Consider the following 18,813-nt stretch of genomic DNA (forward strand, 5'->3'; position numbering starts at 1 on the left):
GGGGGGGGGGGGTAGTAGTACCTAGTAGTACAAGTGAGGCCACACTAATTTGATTTGTTGGTTTTCAGATTTTTTCAGCAAAAGAATGAAGCAAAAGGCCAAAAAAAAGACCTAAGCATCCTATGATAACCCCAAAAGCTATGATACTTGATAGGAGTCATGAAGTATTACATGTACCAGGCTGCTTTGTAATCCAAACATGAAGGTTAAAACTTGTCATTAAACCAGTGCATTGATAGATAGATGGGAAAACTGTTATAACTACATGTAGGAACTTGGAAGGCAAGGAGCTTTCTTCAACTGGTTGGACCAAAATACGAACATTTTTGAGTCAGTTCAAAACCTGATTCCTGTTTTTGTTGCAAATCCAAAATTGAGCATTTTTGTTGTCAATTCAGAACCTGAATCCTTTTTTTTGTTGTTGAAAATCAGAAAAAATTGAAGCGGGCGAATCTACAAAATGTAAGAACCAATGGATTAAAGTGCTGTGGCCTAACTTAGAGATTGCGGTAGCTGCCTCTCCTTAGATCTGTGAGGAATGTGATCACTAAGCACATTCCAGCCTTGAAAGCCAGGTTGTCAGAGCCAGACATCTTTAAGGTCCTTTCTATCAGCCACCAAAGCATTCGTCCTTATCTGTAAAGTAGGGAGCCATGTGCAGCGTACATGAAAGAAACTGTCGTTGAAACAGCTCCTGGGATGGAATAAAATGGGGCAACATGTCGTCAGTTGTTCCTGTTAGTCCTAGGAAAAATAATGTTGTGTTTCCTGTTTCAGTCCTTAAAAGATTATGGTTGGTAGGTAGGGATTATCTTTTTTTCTCTCTTTTTTTAAGACTTTGGCAATCTCAAATGATCCAACTTAAAACAATACTGTTTAACAAAGTAAAACTTGCATGAGGACACTTACATTGTATATTTGCAATGTCAATGTTGGAAAACGGATTGTACAACATTTCGTCACACAGATGTCAGATCATGGAGCTAGAAAAGGCTCGAAACAGTTTTTTCCAGGGTCGGTCAGGAAACTGAAACACAACATTTTAACAGCACAATAAACCAGTTCATAGTTTGAACTGTGCATGGGTGAGGTCAGAGTTGAAGGCCCTTACATGTGTACTATGTAAACAGTTCTTGTCTAGACCTGGCTTTTAAAACAATGTACATGTCCAGACACGATTTGTTTATGTCTCAGTAGCTTTCAACGTTGACATACTACCCACATTGCATCACAGAACAAGCATATTATTGTCACCAACGTCTAATGAATGTACATGTACCTGGTATCAGAGGTGCCAGGAAGGGTGAATGAAGTATAGTTAGAAGCAGGGCTGTAGCCAGCACCCGTTTTTTTGTCAATTGCAGGAACTTTGTAGCGTGTGATGGAAAAAAATTTAAAACTTTAACGGACAAAGTTGACAAAAATCTTGGGTAAAGATATGAAAACATCCAGTGGAACACCACCAACCACTCTTAACTCCACGATTTGCCTCTCAAAATGTAGGAAATTGCATTTGTAAAGCCTTGAAAATCCTAAATTTGCCCATGGACCCCCCTAGATTGCGAGAGGTCTGATCATGAACCTGGGCCAAGGGATAAAAATTTTGAGCTGGCTAGAGCCCTTTTAGAAGATATGAAAATGGCCAGAAAGTTAACTGTTCATGACATGTTATATGTAAGTTGGCAGCCAGCATATCTACACATCTGGTGAACAAGATATTAACATCTGTGTCCATAATATCACCAGGGTCCATAATATCGCCACCTTGAGAAATAGTGTGCTTAAAGATATTTTTACTGCAACATACCCTAGATATGTACATTTGATGTGTGAAGGAGTGCATACCAAAAGTATGTTGCAGTAAAAATATCTTTAAGCTCACTGTTTCTCAAGGTGGTGATATTATGGACCCTGGTGATATTATGGACACAGATGTTACACGAAATGATTATCAAGATCACATTCTTTGTTAGGTGACCAGTTCTAGGTACCAAGGACAAACTAAAAACTCTCTTGATTTCCTTTTTTCCCAGGACTAAAGTATTGGACAAACTAGGACCAAAAATAGGTAAGTTTGTAATTTACTTTGTATCAATTATTGCTGGCTCAATCGGATGAATATTTTAAACTGTTTTATTAGCAATTCATCATTGAGAGAAGTTTCTTGTAGTTCAGGATGTTGCAGTAATGTTAGCATCTGCTAGGTGGCTCTTTTAAGCCATGTGTGCAGTCAGACTTAGACTTTGTGCTATGACGTCCTAGTGCCATTCAGTTGAAGAGTATCCCAATGGAAACAAGCGTGTATGAATTTCAGTGCTCTCGCATCTCTGTGTTATAAATAGAACTTGCGAATATGTGGGATAAACTGAAATGTTTTCTTGTTACACCAGGAAGGAAAGTTAAGATCAAACATCCCAGCCAGCCCATCCCACCAAGCCGCAAACACACCAAAAGTGCCATCCATAGCTCCTCCTTCAGGATTCAGAAACAGACCGCCAAACAACGGACCCTACACAGTGTTAGTACGGCCAGTAAACCTAGTCCCTCTGTCAATAGCTCCAGAAATAACCACGAGAGACAGACTGCAGTCTCCAAGAGACCGTGCAGGTGAGCAACAGTACTGGTGAAATAAAGGTGTATAATGACCACTTTTCCAGGAGATTAGGCCAGTGGTGATGCTTTTATTTCCTAACACTTAGCATAAATATATATTTATTAACCTATCCAGTATGATATCATCATCATAATCTATTAGCCGGGACTAAGCTAGTATAGATCTACCCCCACATACCCTTATCAAGCATTACGTTTTCTAAGTATATCAGTGTCTCTTACTAAAGTGTCAGTAAAATTTAACTTCTGCAGTGCACTATGTAACTTAATTTTTTTTTGGTTGGAAAGCAGTGTCCAGCAAACTTAACTCGACGGTTTGTGAGCTTTTGAGACTCAGGCCGACTTAAGAATGACGACAGTATACGATCGCACGACAATCGTTGTGGGCGACGGCTGGCTTTAGACATATGACCAGAAAGTGTGGCGGACACCCGCAGTGCAGGATGGCACGCCGCGCGCCAATTCAAAATGGCGAGAGAACCCCCTTTTTCGGCATGCTGCAGCAGATTGTTTTTATTCTGCTTTTAACTCGTTGTCCTGTTGATGAGACGCCGAGTTTGTGCCCAGCAAAGAAGGGGTATATGGCACATGTACCGAGCGGGGCAATACTCCGGGTTTGAACCCGGCGTTCGGTGCTGCAGTCGGCCTGGCTATATTGGCCGGGAAATGTGGATCGGCGGATCGGTTCGTACTGGAGAAGTAGCGATTGGTGGCAGGGGATTGTACTAGACACGTATGACGATATAAAGTCTTGGTTTGACGACATTTAATGATACAGGCGATGTGCTTGGACATGAAAAAACGCTTGCAGGCTTATTTGCATAAGGCCAATGACCTCCCACTTCCTTCGCCGGCGACGGTTCACTTTAGACGGTGGAAAATCCTCCTCGGACCCCCCGCTGAAGGGTCGCACGATAGGGTCCGAGGTGGTAGTGACGACGATTCGAGGATTACCGTCGTGCGACTATTTGGATCGTCTTTAGACGGTGGTAAAATACCGTCGCCGGCAACATCTTGACGATAAACATTCGTACGACTATCGAACCGTCGTCAGTCTAAAGTGCCCCTTAGTCTTGGGAGACTTCTATAAATTGTGACTTCAGAGTGGCATGTTGTGATATCATGTGATAGATGCCGTGCGGTGGTTACCGGGATTCGATCCCCGGATTTCCGGTAATTTGTTGCTCCTGTTTGTGCAGGGAGAGAGTCGTCCACCTCCTGGCCATGAAGCCTTACAAGAAACCTGAGCTCATCTTGAGACTGAATAAAGACGGGATCAGTGACAAGACATCATTGCCAGACATTCTCAAAGAGGTAGACTCCTTCATACTAGTCAATGGGATCATCAGCTAGATTTTGATATTATGCAAACTTGTACCTATGTTGTTTCAAAAAGAGATGTTCTTGAATGTATGTTCTCATTAGGTCATGTTGATTTGATTGTATGGATGACATCCTCTGGGAACACCAAAACTGAGCCTGCAAATAAAAAGTCCCCCCCTCAAATTGCCTTCATTATGAAATCTACGTGGTCATGAAGGTTGAACAAATGACTAAACACTTAACAGTATGGTATGGTGACTCTTCATTTCCATTTCTTCACATTTTCTTCTTTTCCTATGGAATTGATTTTGGTATTCTACGATATAAGCACCGTTTTCCATTTTTTTTTGCAAATTTATAGCATGTACTTGCTCATTTTGCAGCTGTTTTCTATGATCTACAGTATGTTGTAGACATGGACAAAAATTCATGCGCGTGCGGATGTCATTCATATAATCAAATCAACATAGCAACAGCACTGTATTTTGAGTTGTATACTGTTACAGCTATAGTTGCCATTGCTACTTGAAAATAGACCTTTTTTAATCATATTAAGGTTTTTTAAAACCCAGTTCTAGGCTGATAACAGATCACCCAGACAACTCTGTTGTTGTCTTGTGTCTACAGATAGCAACATTAGGTAAGGATGACAACTACACACTGAATAAAGCTACCTTTAGTGATGTCCAGGAAGACTGGCCGTTCTACACCAGCGAGGAGAGGCAACTTGTGAAAAGGTACTGTTCATGTCCCTTAATCCATTTGTACATTGTCTGTTATGATTTGTCACTCCTTCATTTCTTTCAAAATCTACATTGTAGCCATTGTATATCAAGGATTACTCTTTTAAATTACTATGTTTACCTTCGTAGAAGGAAAACGTAGTGTTTTTGGTCTGCTTCTTCTTCCCTTCCAAACACACAAGGTCAATGACCTGGACCAGATGTCTGTCACCATGGTAACTGGTGCTGTAGCAGACCCTTTGTTGTTGGGTTACATTATGTCGCAAGTAGGCCAGAGTTGGATTATTGTCACCTTATGTATGGATTTTTTTGATGAAGGATAAACAGACCAGTAGTTTGTTAGGTTTCATATATTGTACCTTTCTAGTTATGTTTACCGAAGGAAAACATATTGTTTTTGCTACGTTTCCACTTCTTCTTCTCCAAACCAAAAAGGTCAATGACCTGATTCAGAACCTAAACCAGACTGTCTGTTACCATGGTAACTAGTGTTGGGTTACATCATGTTGCAATTTTATAGCAGGAGGGATTTAGACTCCTGTCTGACCATTATATATGAATGTGTTTGAGTATGAATTAACAGAGCAGACCATATGCAAAGCTAACCATTAGCATTATGCATATGCTTTGCTTCCTAGTTTGTTCTTTATTTCTTGTGTCAGAATTGGAACTTCCGTAGTATGTTATCCACAGGATGTCCTTTGCGAGGCCTAATCAGCCTAGCTAGAATCATTTGTGAGGCAGTGAGTAGGATTGGCCTGATCCCGGTTATGGGCCCCCAGATTGTGATCAACATGGCCGTAATCCTGGGGTAACAATTTGCAGTAATTCGAACATCTCAGGGCATGTAACGTCGCACATGGTGCCAATAATGGGCTGTAACAAGTCTGATGGATCTGGGCAATGTTTAGCCTTGATGGACAGGCTCAGACAGCCACCAATATTACGTACCTGTAGTGCTGTCTGGAAAATGTTTAGGTTCAAGTCCAAAAAAAACCTGAACGTTGGGAACCAGTTCCGGACTTACCAAAAAAAAACCATGTCACATTCCCTTTTTCATTCCACCTAAAGCCTTCCATAAAAATTTGCACTGCAAAGTGAAGAAGAAATTGCCATTGGGTATTGTCATGTGTCAGCCTCCATGATTATGTGGCCATAGTTCACCCAGATGTGTTTTGCAAAAAATACATCTTGATACAGATATATATTGCTTGAATTTGCTTCTATTCTAAACCCTGGTAGCACAGTGTGCACTACGGAATGTTTGCCAACATGCAATTTTGTATATGCCATGGGTTTAGGTCTGGACTTACAAGTCTGGACCTGAACCTAAACCTCTGGACTTGAATACGGCAACACTGGTTTTGGAAGAAGGCCAACATCGTCTGTCAGATACCTTTGACCCAGTGTTGTCGTCACACTTCAAAAAAGCCATGTGACAAGTCTCACTGAGTCAGTCTACTGACGAAGCAGATTACAATGTAGGTGAGAGAAAGCTCTAGGTGAGAGAATTTCTTCGCGTTGGAACAAAAGTTTTAACTGTAAACAAACCATCAGGCTGTTTTGTTTCCTCCAGGAGACTTGCCCAGATGCGACAGTCTCCTTCGTGTTCCCCAACGACCACTACCCACGACAGTCCGCCGTCGCTCCAGGGTTCTTCTCAGGTAACTTGTGATGTCTTTGTTTGTTTGCTTGTTTGAACCATTCTCTACTTATGACAAGCTCAAATTGGCCCTCTGGTTGCTTTTCATCGAGGCCTAGGGAAGAGGTAAGGGTCAGACAAAATATGTAACAAAGATGCAGTTTACATCATTGAAAGTAATGATAAATCACATCAAGTGGAGACCAGATTTTTGGCTGTGTCTGCAGTCTTCTTCAGTATGAATGACCCGCTACTTTGGTCATGTGACCTTGTGAACTCTAGTAATGGGTCAAACTGTTGGGGGGGGGGGACTTCCATACATTTGTATTTTGTACTGAAACATTGTGTTCAAACTGTGTCCTTCAACTTGAAGAAGTTAGATGCTTTGGCCAAACTTTCTTAAACTTGCAACTTCTGTTTACATTGTCATAGTTTGACATAATCTACAAAATGTATGTTGTAGCTACCATTCTATAGAGATTCTGTCTTGCCCGCACAAGAATGCTATCATTCTTGAGTTTAAAAAAATGTTTGTTATTCAGTGCTTGAATCTAAAGCGTAACGTCAAGCCATAGAATTCTGCACACATAAAATTCTGTGGCCCTGAATTGTTCTTCATAAATCCCATTTGCCACGCGTTCATGGTTAACAGACAGCCTCCGAAACTTCCTTTCATAACTGTAGCCATGTATACGTGCCTAAGTAAGATTGATATTGGTATTCAAGAGTATGAAGTTTTATGAAGAGGGAATTATGTCTCTGCATGTGTGTGATGGAGGAAAACAATACAAGAGCAGGCAATAAACGTATATCCTTGCACTCCAGATTAGTAACCTGCGGTTATCAAAGATGAAGCAATAAGATTATGACAAGTTGTAGTATCGGGCTACTCATAAAGGCTTAGCTTGCCACTCTGTAAAATAAGAAGCCTGCAAGGGCCATTTCGTGCACCCCTTTCACATCGGAGCTTGAATGCCCGGTTTGAAGATCTATCTGAAATGGTGTCTGCCCGGACAAGTTAATTTCCATTCATCCACCAAAATGGGCCGGACAAATCCCCCTCCATCCCCCTGGGCCATTTACCTCGGGTCTCCGCATCTACGAGGCCCGGGTACGATAACGCGGGGTCACGAAAGTACCGCTTTGAGGTCAGGCAGCGGAGGCTGGCCCGAGTGTGCGATAAGTCCGAAAATGGAGCAGAAATGGGGAGAATTGAGCGGAATGATGACTTCAATATCAGGGAGTCCCCTCGGGCGGATCTCTCCGATCGTTCGCACCTCGCGCTGGTACGGAGCATGAAACGGTACCGCGGGATCCAGGCTTTTCCACCGGCCCAGACATTTCTGCGGGTCTATCAATCGAGAAGTCCGGAGGATCACCGGGTCATTATCTAAAGCCTCATCACCGCAGATCGCAAGTCCAGTTGACCAGTCCTCTGAATCAAAACCACCCATCCGCACAAAGACGGATGCTAATGTAGCGATAGGAGCCGTTATTTATGTCCAGCTGCGTCGGTTAGAACCTGCACAGTTTGTCACGGGAGTTCGGGGTGGATTTGTTAAAGTTTTAATGTGGGAAGGAGCGGTCGGGTATGTTAGGCGGGTAATGTGAAGATGTCATTGTTGGCAGGATACATGGGCAGTTTTTACCAGACTCAGGGGGTTTCAGTCAGGCCTAAGAAAATAAATGATGTGTTTCCTGTTTCAGTCTTGAAAAAATTACGGGTCGGTAGTTAGAGATTATCTTTCTTCTTTCATCCTTTTTTCAATAGACTTTGGCAATCTCTAGTGATTCAAACGGTGATCCAACTTGTACGGTATAAGAAAGTAAAACTTGCATGAGGACACTTTTATTTTGAATGTCGGTGTTGGAAAACCGTTTATCACTCAAGTGTCAGATCATGGAGCTAGAAAAGGTCGTTCAGCTTGAAATATTTATGCCCCTTGCAGGGGTCAACACAAAAAAGAGGCTAGGGTTTGCTCTTTTTTCCAGGGTCAGTCGGGAAACAGGAAACAACATTTTTTTCCTAGGCCTCACAGTATTTGAGACTGATGGACAGAGAGACAGGGGTTTAGTGTGATTGCTGGAAATGGCCAGAGGACCATTTGGCAGACTATTCAGATGTTTTGTATAGGGCAAGGTTGCTGTGAAGAAGAGTGAGGATAGGTCTTCTGAATGTTTGGACATGAGAGGGTCGTTCATACTCATTTATGGCTTTTCCGTAATTGCTCGGCAGTGCAAACAAACCATACAACACATACTTCTTCCATCTTCCACCTTTTTGTTGCAAAGGGTAGAAGTGAGGCCCAGGAAAGAAATTGTGTTTCCTGTTTCAGTCCTGAAAAAACTTAGGGTCGGTAGGTAGGGATTATCTTTTTTTGACTTTGGCAATCTCTGATGATTTAACTTATACAATACAGTTTAGCAAAGTAAAACTTGCATGAGGACACTTAGTTTTTCAATGTCAATGTTTGAAAACCAATTGTGCAATGTTTCATCACTCAGATGTCAGATCATGGAGTTAGAAAAGGTCGATCAGATGGAAAAATTTATGTCCCTTGAAGGAATCCATAGAAAAAAGGCCAGGGTCGGCACTTTTTTGGAGGGTTCGCTTACATGTATATTTCCTATGTGTAGGTCTGAGTGTGCAAATGTGAAAACAATAAGATTGGCATCATTTGAATTTACCTCACAACAAATAGCTCTGAAAGTTAACAAAACCAGCCTGCTTTTTTGTTTTACTGTCAATTTTTTTTGCCAGGACATAAAGGAATTGGAGTAGTATTGTCTTATTGAGGAAAAAAAATGTGATGGCTGATACACATCTGTTGGCATCGTATTCAGCTTTTCTATTAAATTTGAAACGTCATCCGTCACTCCAAACTAGATTACTCCTGCCATTCAGCTGATTATTGTATCATATTCAAAATTGAATCATCTTACACTACCCTGTTTTGTAACAACATGAATTTTTGTGTGATTAGAGTGCCTGTCATGATACATGTATGTCATTGTCAGTGTACTGTAAATCACTTTATGTTCGCGGTAGCAAAAGTTTGTGAAAAATTTAGGTTTTCGCAGATCTATATACGTTCAAAAAGAAAGCAAAAAGAAAATGGGGAATTATTTGTTTAGGGCAATGCGTTTGTGGTACAGAAGTGACCACGAAAAAAATAATGATTTGCAGTATATATACATGTATATGATATCCAGCACCATTCAAAGCTGATCAACTGTCACAGTTCGAAGCTACAAAGCTATTTTTTTATTTGGTGCACCAAACCTAAAAATTTAGGTATACAGATCAAATTTGGGGTGCACAACATAAAAAAGAGTAGAATATAAAGCCTCTTTTCAGAACTTGAATCTGAAATTCTGTTATATAATAGCAAAATTTTTATTTTAATTCAAGTGATACAACAAAGATTTTAGTACCGGGGTGTTTTAACTGACACTTATATTGTAAAGTATATGCTGCACACTAGTACACAATAGTAGATGTACTTTCACATACATAACCTACATAAATCTCTAGGTGCATAGTTTCAATTTTGGGTGCATGAAAGCACATGATGTAATGTACCCAGTATTTCGTGTCCTGACCCTTGTGTCTTCCTTTGGTATTCGATAATGAACTTGTCATATCCTCAAGCAAACTCGTGTAAAGCCAGACGGTAAAGTTCATGTTGGTTAATAGTTAAGTAGGATTCACTGAAACTTTTACTGTACCGGATTTCATCTTCTGTCAAAAGATAATATCAAAAAACCCTGCAGATATCTGGAAAAGTTTTTCAACTGCCGATGACTAGATTGGAGAAAGAGTTTTACTTATTAATAATTTTCTGATGTAATTTTCTGATGAATGGGACTACCCGAGGCAAACTTCAAACATCAATATTTTAATCATTACTCAAGACAGCTACATTGTGTATGTCACATAGCTGAAAGTAATTCTTTTATACAAATTCTGTAGCGCTAATACTCGGCAAATCCACCCAGACATACTTGGCTGATAGATATTGAAAGTATAAATTTGACAGAATCGATGTTTATCTAATCGCATATTGTATTATTCAGAGCACGAAACAATATACAAAAGTCTATCGACAACGGATCCAAAAAAATCGTGCTGTGAATGTGCACACAGTTTATTGTATGATAATCACAATGTAAAGTTGTTACATGTTACAATCAGTCTGAATGCCCGTACCCTTCTTTTTAATGCAAGCCCGGTAGTATATTTTATGTTTTGCTGCGTGGTATGAAAGTGAGTGTTATAGGTTATGATTCTGGCTAGATAATAATGATGATAAACTGCGTAAGGCGTCCCTACGGGACCCGGTGTCTGCAGAAGTGGCTGGTTATTACATCCATCATTCCGCTCTTCTTCAGTGGGAGGTAATAAGGACCCGAGTTATTTCCCTCTCGGCATGATAAAAGTCGACGGGATTGGGTCTGACGCCAGTTCACCGCTGTTCTGTCTAATTTCGAAAGTCTGGAGATGACATATGGAAGGGATGAAAAAGTTTGTCAGATGTTATTGTCCAGACCGGGTACATCAAGGGAAGGCGGCAGTGTTTTCTTATAAGGCCGCAGCAAGTAAATTTTATGGATGACATCTTCCGTGGACTCCCAAATCTAATGCAAAAGGGAAAAAAACACCAGGCGAAAAAATACAATATAAGGTGAAAAAGATACAAGATTACTGTATTTTCAAATTTTGAGGTCACAAGGCCATAGCAATTTTATGGATGACATCCTCAAAGACTCCAAATCTAATGCGATAGGGCAAAAAAATACAAGGCAAAAAAATACAACTAGTGTGAAAAAGATACAAGATTCCTTTGTTTTGAAATTTTGAGGTCATAAGCCTCTTTACACAAGAGGTGACAATAAAAAAAATTATGATATCACAACCAACAGGTCTTTTATTCTTCTCTTCATCATGTATCTGTCCTAGATCTGTATCTACACTCAATTAACAAGGTTGAAGAAACAATTTTAGCAAAACAGCTTGTCGTAGCATCATGGGCAGCTACTACACTGAGTATTCGTTTTCATGTGCGATGTGTCAACAGTTGCCTTCAAATGCGAACAATTGTGCCTCAAGTTTGCTGGATCGCTGTCGGTCTGTGAACCGACAGATGTTTACGACATATTTGCCCATTTGCGAGATGTTGAATACCGTCGGAGGGCAACAAAATTTCTAGTTTTTTTTTTAATGTGCGCATTGATGTCATCCATAAATATTACTTGCTGTGGCCTAAGTGGAGATAGTTTGCGCGGTGCATAGATGTTGTCTTTGATGTGTAGGCGATTGGTTAGGCCTGTCTCAACGGATTCGGGATTACATGTCGGCCGCTTTGCCGTTTACAGCGTAGACTCAGCAGGGCATTGCGGGAGACATTTTTCAAATTGATATGATTTTACCGTGCGGCCCATTTGTGACCGTATGATTGCGAACTGAAACTTTCAAACGACAGCCATGAATTACAAGCAAAAATTCCTGTAACCAAGGTGCAGTAGAAAAACCATGTTTATCTACAGTTGCAACAAAGCGCTATTCCTTGGTGGCATTAGGAAAATATAGAGGGGGAAATTTTGACAAATTGTAACTAATACAATGTACATGTACATGTATCATTGGAAACCTAAACTCATTTTATCCATAATGGACACAAAATATGATTTGATATTTTATAGATCCTATCCATAGTAACACCAAATCTGAGTGAAATTTGGGACTAAAAAACATAACTTGTTATGGGGTCTTTTATGTGACAAAGATGGACTCGTTTCAACTCCCAATTTTGGGGTAGTTTTATTGAGAGCTCCAACTAACTTTCATGTACTCCCTATAGCTATGCCTCTGTTGTTGTGTAGAGTTGGCCAGCACTGGAGAGGTGCAAAAGTTATTTTTTTCTTATCACAGAAACAAGCCAGAATAAACTCTCAGATGTGATACAAAGTCATTTTTTAAAGCACCTTTAATTGAATCAGATGTTTTTCTCAAAAGCTGTTAAATGTTTTTTTCTAGCCACCTTGTTGATTAACAGGAAAGATGTTTGAGATTAAGTATTGCTGGTACAGTTACTCTGCCTCTGTTTCATACCATATGAATCCAGTAAACTTGCCAATATTCTTTTTTTTTTGCATTTGCCTCATTATCCACAATCAAGTAAACCTGTAACTGTAAAAAATTGAATTCTGCCACTCTATGTAAATTATTTTTGTTTTACTTTGAAAACCTTTGTTAATATTATTGCACACAATGATATTAATCTATTTGAATGTGAAAATATTGAGGTGCTTTCCACCTTAACATTGAACATAACAGCTTCAAACATTTGTTTATAGAAGTCAATTCTTGGGGACAGTCCAATTTAAACAATAAGGGTAACATTTCTTTGGCAACCTTTACTCCAATAACTGGAGAAAATCTTCCACAAACCCGGCTGAAATGCCAGCTTTTTGAAAAGCACTTGTTTGGTTTGTAAGATTAAGGCCCGATTTAGACTAGAAACGCTTAAGGGGTTTTGGCCAGGGAAACGTTTCGGAACGGTTAACCGTTCCCGGTCTAAAGAGGAAAAAACGGTTTGTTATGGGTTTTCGCGGACCGTTTCTGAAAACCACCTCCATCGTGGTTTTCAACCGTTTCAGAACCCTTCAGCGGGGGGCCCGAAACGCTTTTTGCTAGGTCTAAAGTCAAAGGGTTTCTTGAAACGGTAAACCAGGTCACGTGTCATATGCTAATCACATGCTAATAAGCCCACGCGCGTCCATTTTCTGGTAGATTCGCGCCATATTCGATTGTGTCCATTTTCGCCATTTTATATCATGTATTTCTCGAATTTTCGTCATCCTTTATGTCTGGGGGGATGGCAGAAGGCCAGGGGAGGGTATGGACCCAAGAAGAGACCCGCTGCTTGATCAGCTTGTGGGCCGATCAAACTATACAATCCCGCTTGGAGACCTCGCGTAATAGGAAGGGCATACAGATGCTTGTGGACGGGCTGGCGGCTGAGGGGTATTTACGCACCCCAAAGCAGGTTCGGGCGAAGTTCAAGGCCCTGAAACACAAGTATCATAAGGCCAATGAGGCAAACCGTAGAAGCGGTTTGGGGAGGTCATCATAGGTCACTGTGGGTCAGAAACATCCTGCGCCACGGGCGGCCCGAAACGCTTCCGCCTCTGTGTCTAAAGACGAACCGTTTTCTGTGGCGAAACGTTTCGTACCGTTCTGGAAACGGTATACCGTTTCTAGTCTAAATCGGGCCTAAGGCAGTGTATGAATGTCCAACATTCAGAATAAACAGTGACATACGAGGTTGTGTTGTGGTATCGACTGACACCTGTTGTTCCCCATTTCCCCCCTCACAGCAGCCCGTCCAGGCCTCCAAACGCCCCCTGGACAGCCTGGACCAGCAAGTCGCCGCCAAGAAGCCACGGGTCAGGATCAGTGCAAATACAGGCGCCTTGGGCAGCCAGAACTGTGCAATAAACTCACAGGTGGGTCCATCCGTCACCGGCCCTCCTGTAGGGAGGTTTTGTCTGGGCGTGTTTGAGGAAATCTGCTCCATACATCAGGTGGCAGACAGCCCTGTCAGGGGGATAGATCTTTTGGTGATGCACTCTTTAGAAGTGGGGATGTAGGGTGCAGACAGATCCATCCGTGTCAGAGACAAGCATGGTGATCTAGGAATAAATAGATATATTTGGGAAATTGCACGAAAAATCCATTGGTGTTAGAGACATCAATGGTTAATCTAGGATGATAGGGAAAAACTGTAACTGTGAAACTGTAAAAAATCAGATCTAGAGGCAACTATATATATATTATTTAATTCTTTTATTATATATCTGGAAAACTACAAGAAAAATCCACCGGTGTCAGAGATCATTGTTAAGATCATGGTTAAGCTAGGGCGATCCAGAAAGAAAATCACATTCTGGAAAACTGCAAGAAAATCCATTAGTCTCAAAATCCATTGAAGAGACAACCATGCTTAAGCTAGAGTGATCCAGAACAAAATATGTCTGGAAAATTGCAAGAAAAATCCATTGGTGTCAGAGATAACCATGGTTAAGCTAGGATGATCCAGGAAAAATATATACATTGTATATAGGGAAAATTGATAGAAAAAATCTGTTGGTGACAGAGACAATATGGTTAAAACTACAGTGATCCCCGGGGGGAAAAAATGGGGAAAACTGCCTAGTTTTAGTTCTGGTCTAAATTGGGATGAAATCAAGAGACTTTGCTGTTCACTCCCCCGTGCAGGCATTCCCAGTGCAAAGTAACGAAGCCACTTCGACACAGTCCACACCAAGTCCAGACTCCCAGGTGGACGACAGGTTTGACGTCAAAGCGTTCGACAAGAAAGAGGAGGAGAGGGCGCAACGCAAGAGGGAAAAGACCAAAGCCATCAGGAGTGCAAATGGCAAAGATAGGAAAGTTAAAGGTGAGTTGGAGACAGACGACCCCACTTAGGCTGCCAGGTCTGAGGACTATTTTTGTCCGAGGCAAAACAAATGAACTTCCACGTTTTATATTTAAAGTTAAAACTTTTGCTCCAACAGAAGGAAAATCTCTAACCTAGTTAGAGCTTTTGACCAGTCACTCTGGTCTTCCTCTGTAGACTGACCCAGTGAGGCTTGTCACGTGGCTTCATTGAAATGTGACATCAACACTGGGTGACTGTTCAAAAGCTCTAGGTGAGTGATTTTCTTTGAATGTGTAGGACCAAAAGTTTTAACTTTAAACATGTAACTACCACATGATTACCTTTGTTCATGATTCCATGTTTTATGATTAGGGGCTAATCAGTCGACTAGCAGTGCAAGCCCAAGTGCTTTGCTGTACAGTACTACTGTACATGTGTCTTGGCCATTTAAGCAGTAACGGGTTATGTTTGGATGCTCCGCCACTCCCAGACTGGTTGGACTGTCAGTTTGCAACATCTTCAATTTAGTCCTCTCAATGCAGCTCAGTCAAGTTCAAATGACTTCATTTTCTTACTCTCTCTCTCTGTAGTTTTTATTTAGATTTCCTGTGTCCTAGAGGTTTTGAGATTAGTTACATGTTACATGTAGTTACAAGTTACATGTAGTGGCTGTTCAATTTGCTAGCAGAGTTTGTTTATTTAACTCTGTCCAGTTCAATTGACTTCATGTTCTCTTTCAATTGATGTCACTCTTGATCTCTCTCTCGATTCTTTTATCTGCATTTTATGTGGTTTAGGACTTTTGAGATAAAGTTATTGCTCAATATGCTAGCAGAGTTTATCCTGCATGTATGAAGTCACACAAGTCATCAGCACCACATTATCTGTATTTGGATTCTTGCCATTGGCTCTCTCTCACACTGGTTGGGCTGTCAGTTTGGCGCTTCTCCAAGGAGCTCTGTCCAGTTCTATCACCTCCACTCTCTCTAAGTTTGTTCTCTCTCTCTCTTCTGTACATTGTAGTTTCTTCGCTTCAGCCCCGATCTCATATACAACATGATCCCAGGCACTTAGAGACAAGTTCTTGTTTTTTCTGCTACGAAATTGTCATACGTTGTAGGTTTTGAAAAGAAACGGGTACAGTATACTGTAGTTTGATTTTTGAACAATTGCGCCTGTTTCTTCTCAAATCTATGACGTATAGCAGGATCATTGCAGAAATACATGTACCTTCAACCGTACATGTAGGTGCATCATATGACTGTGACCAGAGCTTTGATTTCGATTTTCTAAGCCTAGGTCATTATTCTAGCGGTTTTCTATATTTGACTTTCCATGAAGAATCAACACGTTGCAGTCACTCTAATGCCTTGAAATGTTTTTTCTTTCTCTGTGGCCTAAGAGCTCTTTGTGCAAAATGTTCTATTTCCATTTTGTTGAAGTGCTATTTCCCTCCAAAGATTGAGATTTTCCTATCATCTGTTCCAAGCTGTGTGTCTAAGGGGCAAGGTCTTCACACACGTATCAATGTCTTTGTCATGATGGACAGTGAACTGTACTGTTGGAGACAAACAGAGGCCCTGTACCCCTTGGTGGTAGATAAAGGCACCAGACTGTCTGACGCTGTAACTTTCTCCTGCATCACAAGGATGGGAATTTCACCATAACCATTACACCTTCTCTCCTGGAAAGACAGCCGTTACATGTGATTTAATCGAATTTAGAATGATGGTCGAGAAACGCAGGCTTTTGTCAATAGCACTGTGATTCTAAATGCGTGACTATTCTCCGTTATTATGTTCAGCCCTCTAGAAAGAGATTTTTCATCCAGAGATGACTGACAGCGTGGCATGCCATTCCCATGTATGCTTAGGCCTGGGAAAAAATGTTGTGTTTCCTGTTTCCCAACTGACCCAATAAAAAACTGCCGACCTTAGCCTTCTTTTTTGTGTGTAGACCCCTGCAAGGGAAATATTTTTTGAGCTGATCGATCTTTTCTAGCTCTGTGATCTGACATCTGAGTGATGAAACTTTCTACCATCCGTTTTCCATCATTGACATGTTCCAAGTGTCCTCATACAAGTTTCAGTTTGATAAACTGTATTGTATAAGTTAGATCACTAGAGATTGCAAAAAAAAGATAGTCCCTGCCTATCGACCCTAATTTTTTTCAGGACTGAAACAGGAAACACAACATTTTTTATTCCTAGGCCTTATTGCCTTCACACTTTGCATACTATTCTCAAGCATCAAAGCATTTTTTTCTCTCTTACGCTACTAAGCCCCATTAGCCAGGATTAATATTTAGCAGTTGTACCTCATACTTTTTTTCAGTGCTCTGCAATATTGCAGAAGAGTCAAAATTTTGTTCTGCAATTTGGAAATACTTTCTGCAACTACACAAGCCTCTATACTACAATCTTGCAAGTTTATAAGCATGAACTATTGATTGATATGTAAATTAGTGAAGACAAATTTTTGAAAGTCCAAAAGGAAACAAAAGATAAACAAGTCAAGACAAAGTTGATGTAAATTAGTGAAGAAGCTCCTGTTGTTTCAGAACAGGAACTTTTGTTGTCTGTCCTTGGGGACAAGAGCACCAAATCCCAAGTGCCAATTTTTCCTGCTGCAAAATTGCAGATTGTATAAATTTTTCTTCTGCAATCTTTGAAATCTATCTGCAGTTTGCAGACTGCAGACAGGTATTTCGAACACTGTCATATTAGGATCATCACTGTAAAGTATATAAATATAATAGAAAAGTTATTCTTGTGCCAGGGCGGTTTCATACACACATACACCCATTCTTCTTGACAAAGAATGAAGAAGAATGGACAATGAGGGAGAAGTGTGTGTACACAAATCTGTCTCCTGTACAACAATATCTTATTCTTCACCCGTCCGTAAGACATTACTTAGACCTGAGTGATTTCATCATAAAAATGTCACTGACTCTGTAATGTTCCTGTGGCATTGGCCTTGGACTCTACTGTCATGTCGGGTTAACAGCGTAGGGTTGACAAACGACGGGGTTTAGAGTTAACGTGCAGGTGCGGGAGTTTCCTAGTTTAACACTGCCGAAGAACGTGTCCCACTTGTCAGTGATGCATGGGGGGATTTCGGGGGGGCTACGGAAAAGTCCAGGGCTCAAGTCTGGAGTTGGTTTAATCTGCAGCGAGGGACCAATAGTCTTGTGATGAGTGGAGAAGAACATCCACACAGAAAGATAAAAAAAGGCGGAGGATAGGGAGTGGAATGATTTTCTAATACTGGTACTGTAAGAAGGAGCTATATCAGGATACACGCCTCTTGACGTCCCGATGTGGTGAAGAATGGGTATTGGGAAGGACAGGTCGGGACCTGCAGTTCTAACCAAAATTGGTAGGTGGCACCTGTTGAATTAAAAGAGAGTGTTATCCTGACTGGGCTTCTACTTTGCCTGGAATATTTATATTTCATGGCGTTATTCTGAAAAAATTGTTGTCCTTGAATGTGCAATAAACAGTATTCTCACTGATTCAAAGTTATGGATACAGTTAAAAGTTTTTTTTCTGTTTTGTCTATTTTCCATGCCAATTGTAAGCACTTAGTGTAGTGTATTGTATACAGACAATGGTAGGTATAGAATGATGTACAGTTTTCCATTGTATTATTTATGGCACTGTTTATTCTCTGCTGTCCAAATATCTCTATCCATCGCCATATTTACTGCTTACATGTACTTCTGTGTGAATCTGTGCTGTGCCGTAATGCACAAGATTTGTTGGATGTCAGTGTACTTTATGTGGTCCTTTGTTCAACATCATTGAGTGATGGTAAATCCGGGTGTGATTTAAAGGATGTGTCTTTGCAAGTGGAGAACACCTTTGTCTGCCAAAACGGTGACCCTTATGTGCGAAATTAGTATTTCGGATCAGATACTGGAAGGTCGTTACCCAAACCAAGTGTGCTGATACTTCATTTCTTGGTAAATGAACTGCCGAACCGATCCTAATGAATTACGCATATTGGATTCCAGTACAGAAATCACCCAAGCGTGGATTATGGC

General features: G+C 40.8%; 1 protein-coding gene across 1 annotated transcript in view; it reads left to right on the plus strand.

Moving 5' to 3' along the window:
• Window positions 1–18,813, plus strand: part of LOC109462427 (RNA polymerase II elongation factor ELL-like) — a 38,177-nt gene that overhangs the window by 14,663 nt on the left and 4,701 nt on the right. The window contains exons 5-11 of the mRNA XM_019758980.1: window positions 2,034–2,068; window positions 2,391–2,607; window positions 3,813–3,927; window positions 4,564–4,673; window positions 6,256–6,343; window positions 13,702–13,830; window positions 14,603–14,783. Coding sequence (XP_019614539.1) covers window positions 2,034–2,068; window positions 2,391–2,607; window positions 3,813–3,927; window positions 4,564–4,673; window positions 6,256–6,343; window positions 13,702–13,830; window positions 14,603–14,783 — 875 coding nt within the window. The remainder of the gene's footprint in view (window positions 1–2,033; window positions 2,069–2,390; window positions 2,608–3,812; window positions 3,928–4,563; window positions 4,674–6,255; window positions 6,344–13,701; window positions 13,831–14,602; window positions 14,784–18,813) is intronic.

Source organism: Branchiostoma belcheri, unplaced genomic scaffold (genome assembly GCF_001625305.1).
Source record: "Branchiostoma belcheri isolate BF01 breed outbred unplaced genomic scaffold, Haploidv18h27 scaffold116, whole genome shotgun sequence".
NCBI lineage: Eukaryota > Metazoa > Chordata > Leptocardii > Amphioxiformes > Branchiostomatidae > Branchiostoma > Branchiostoma belcheri.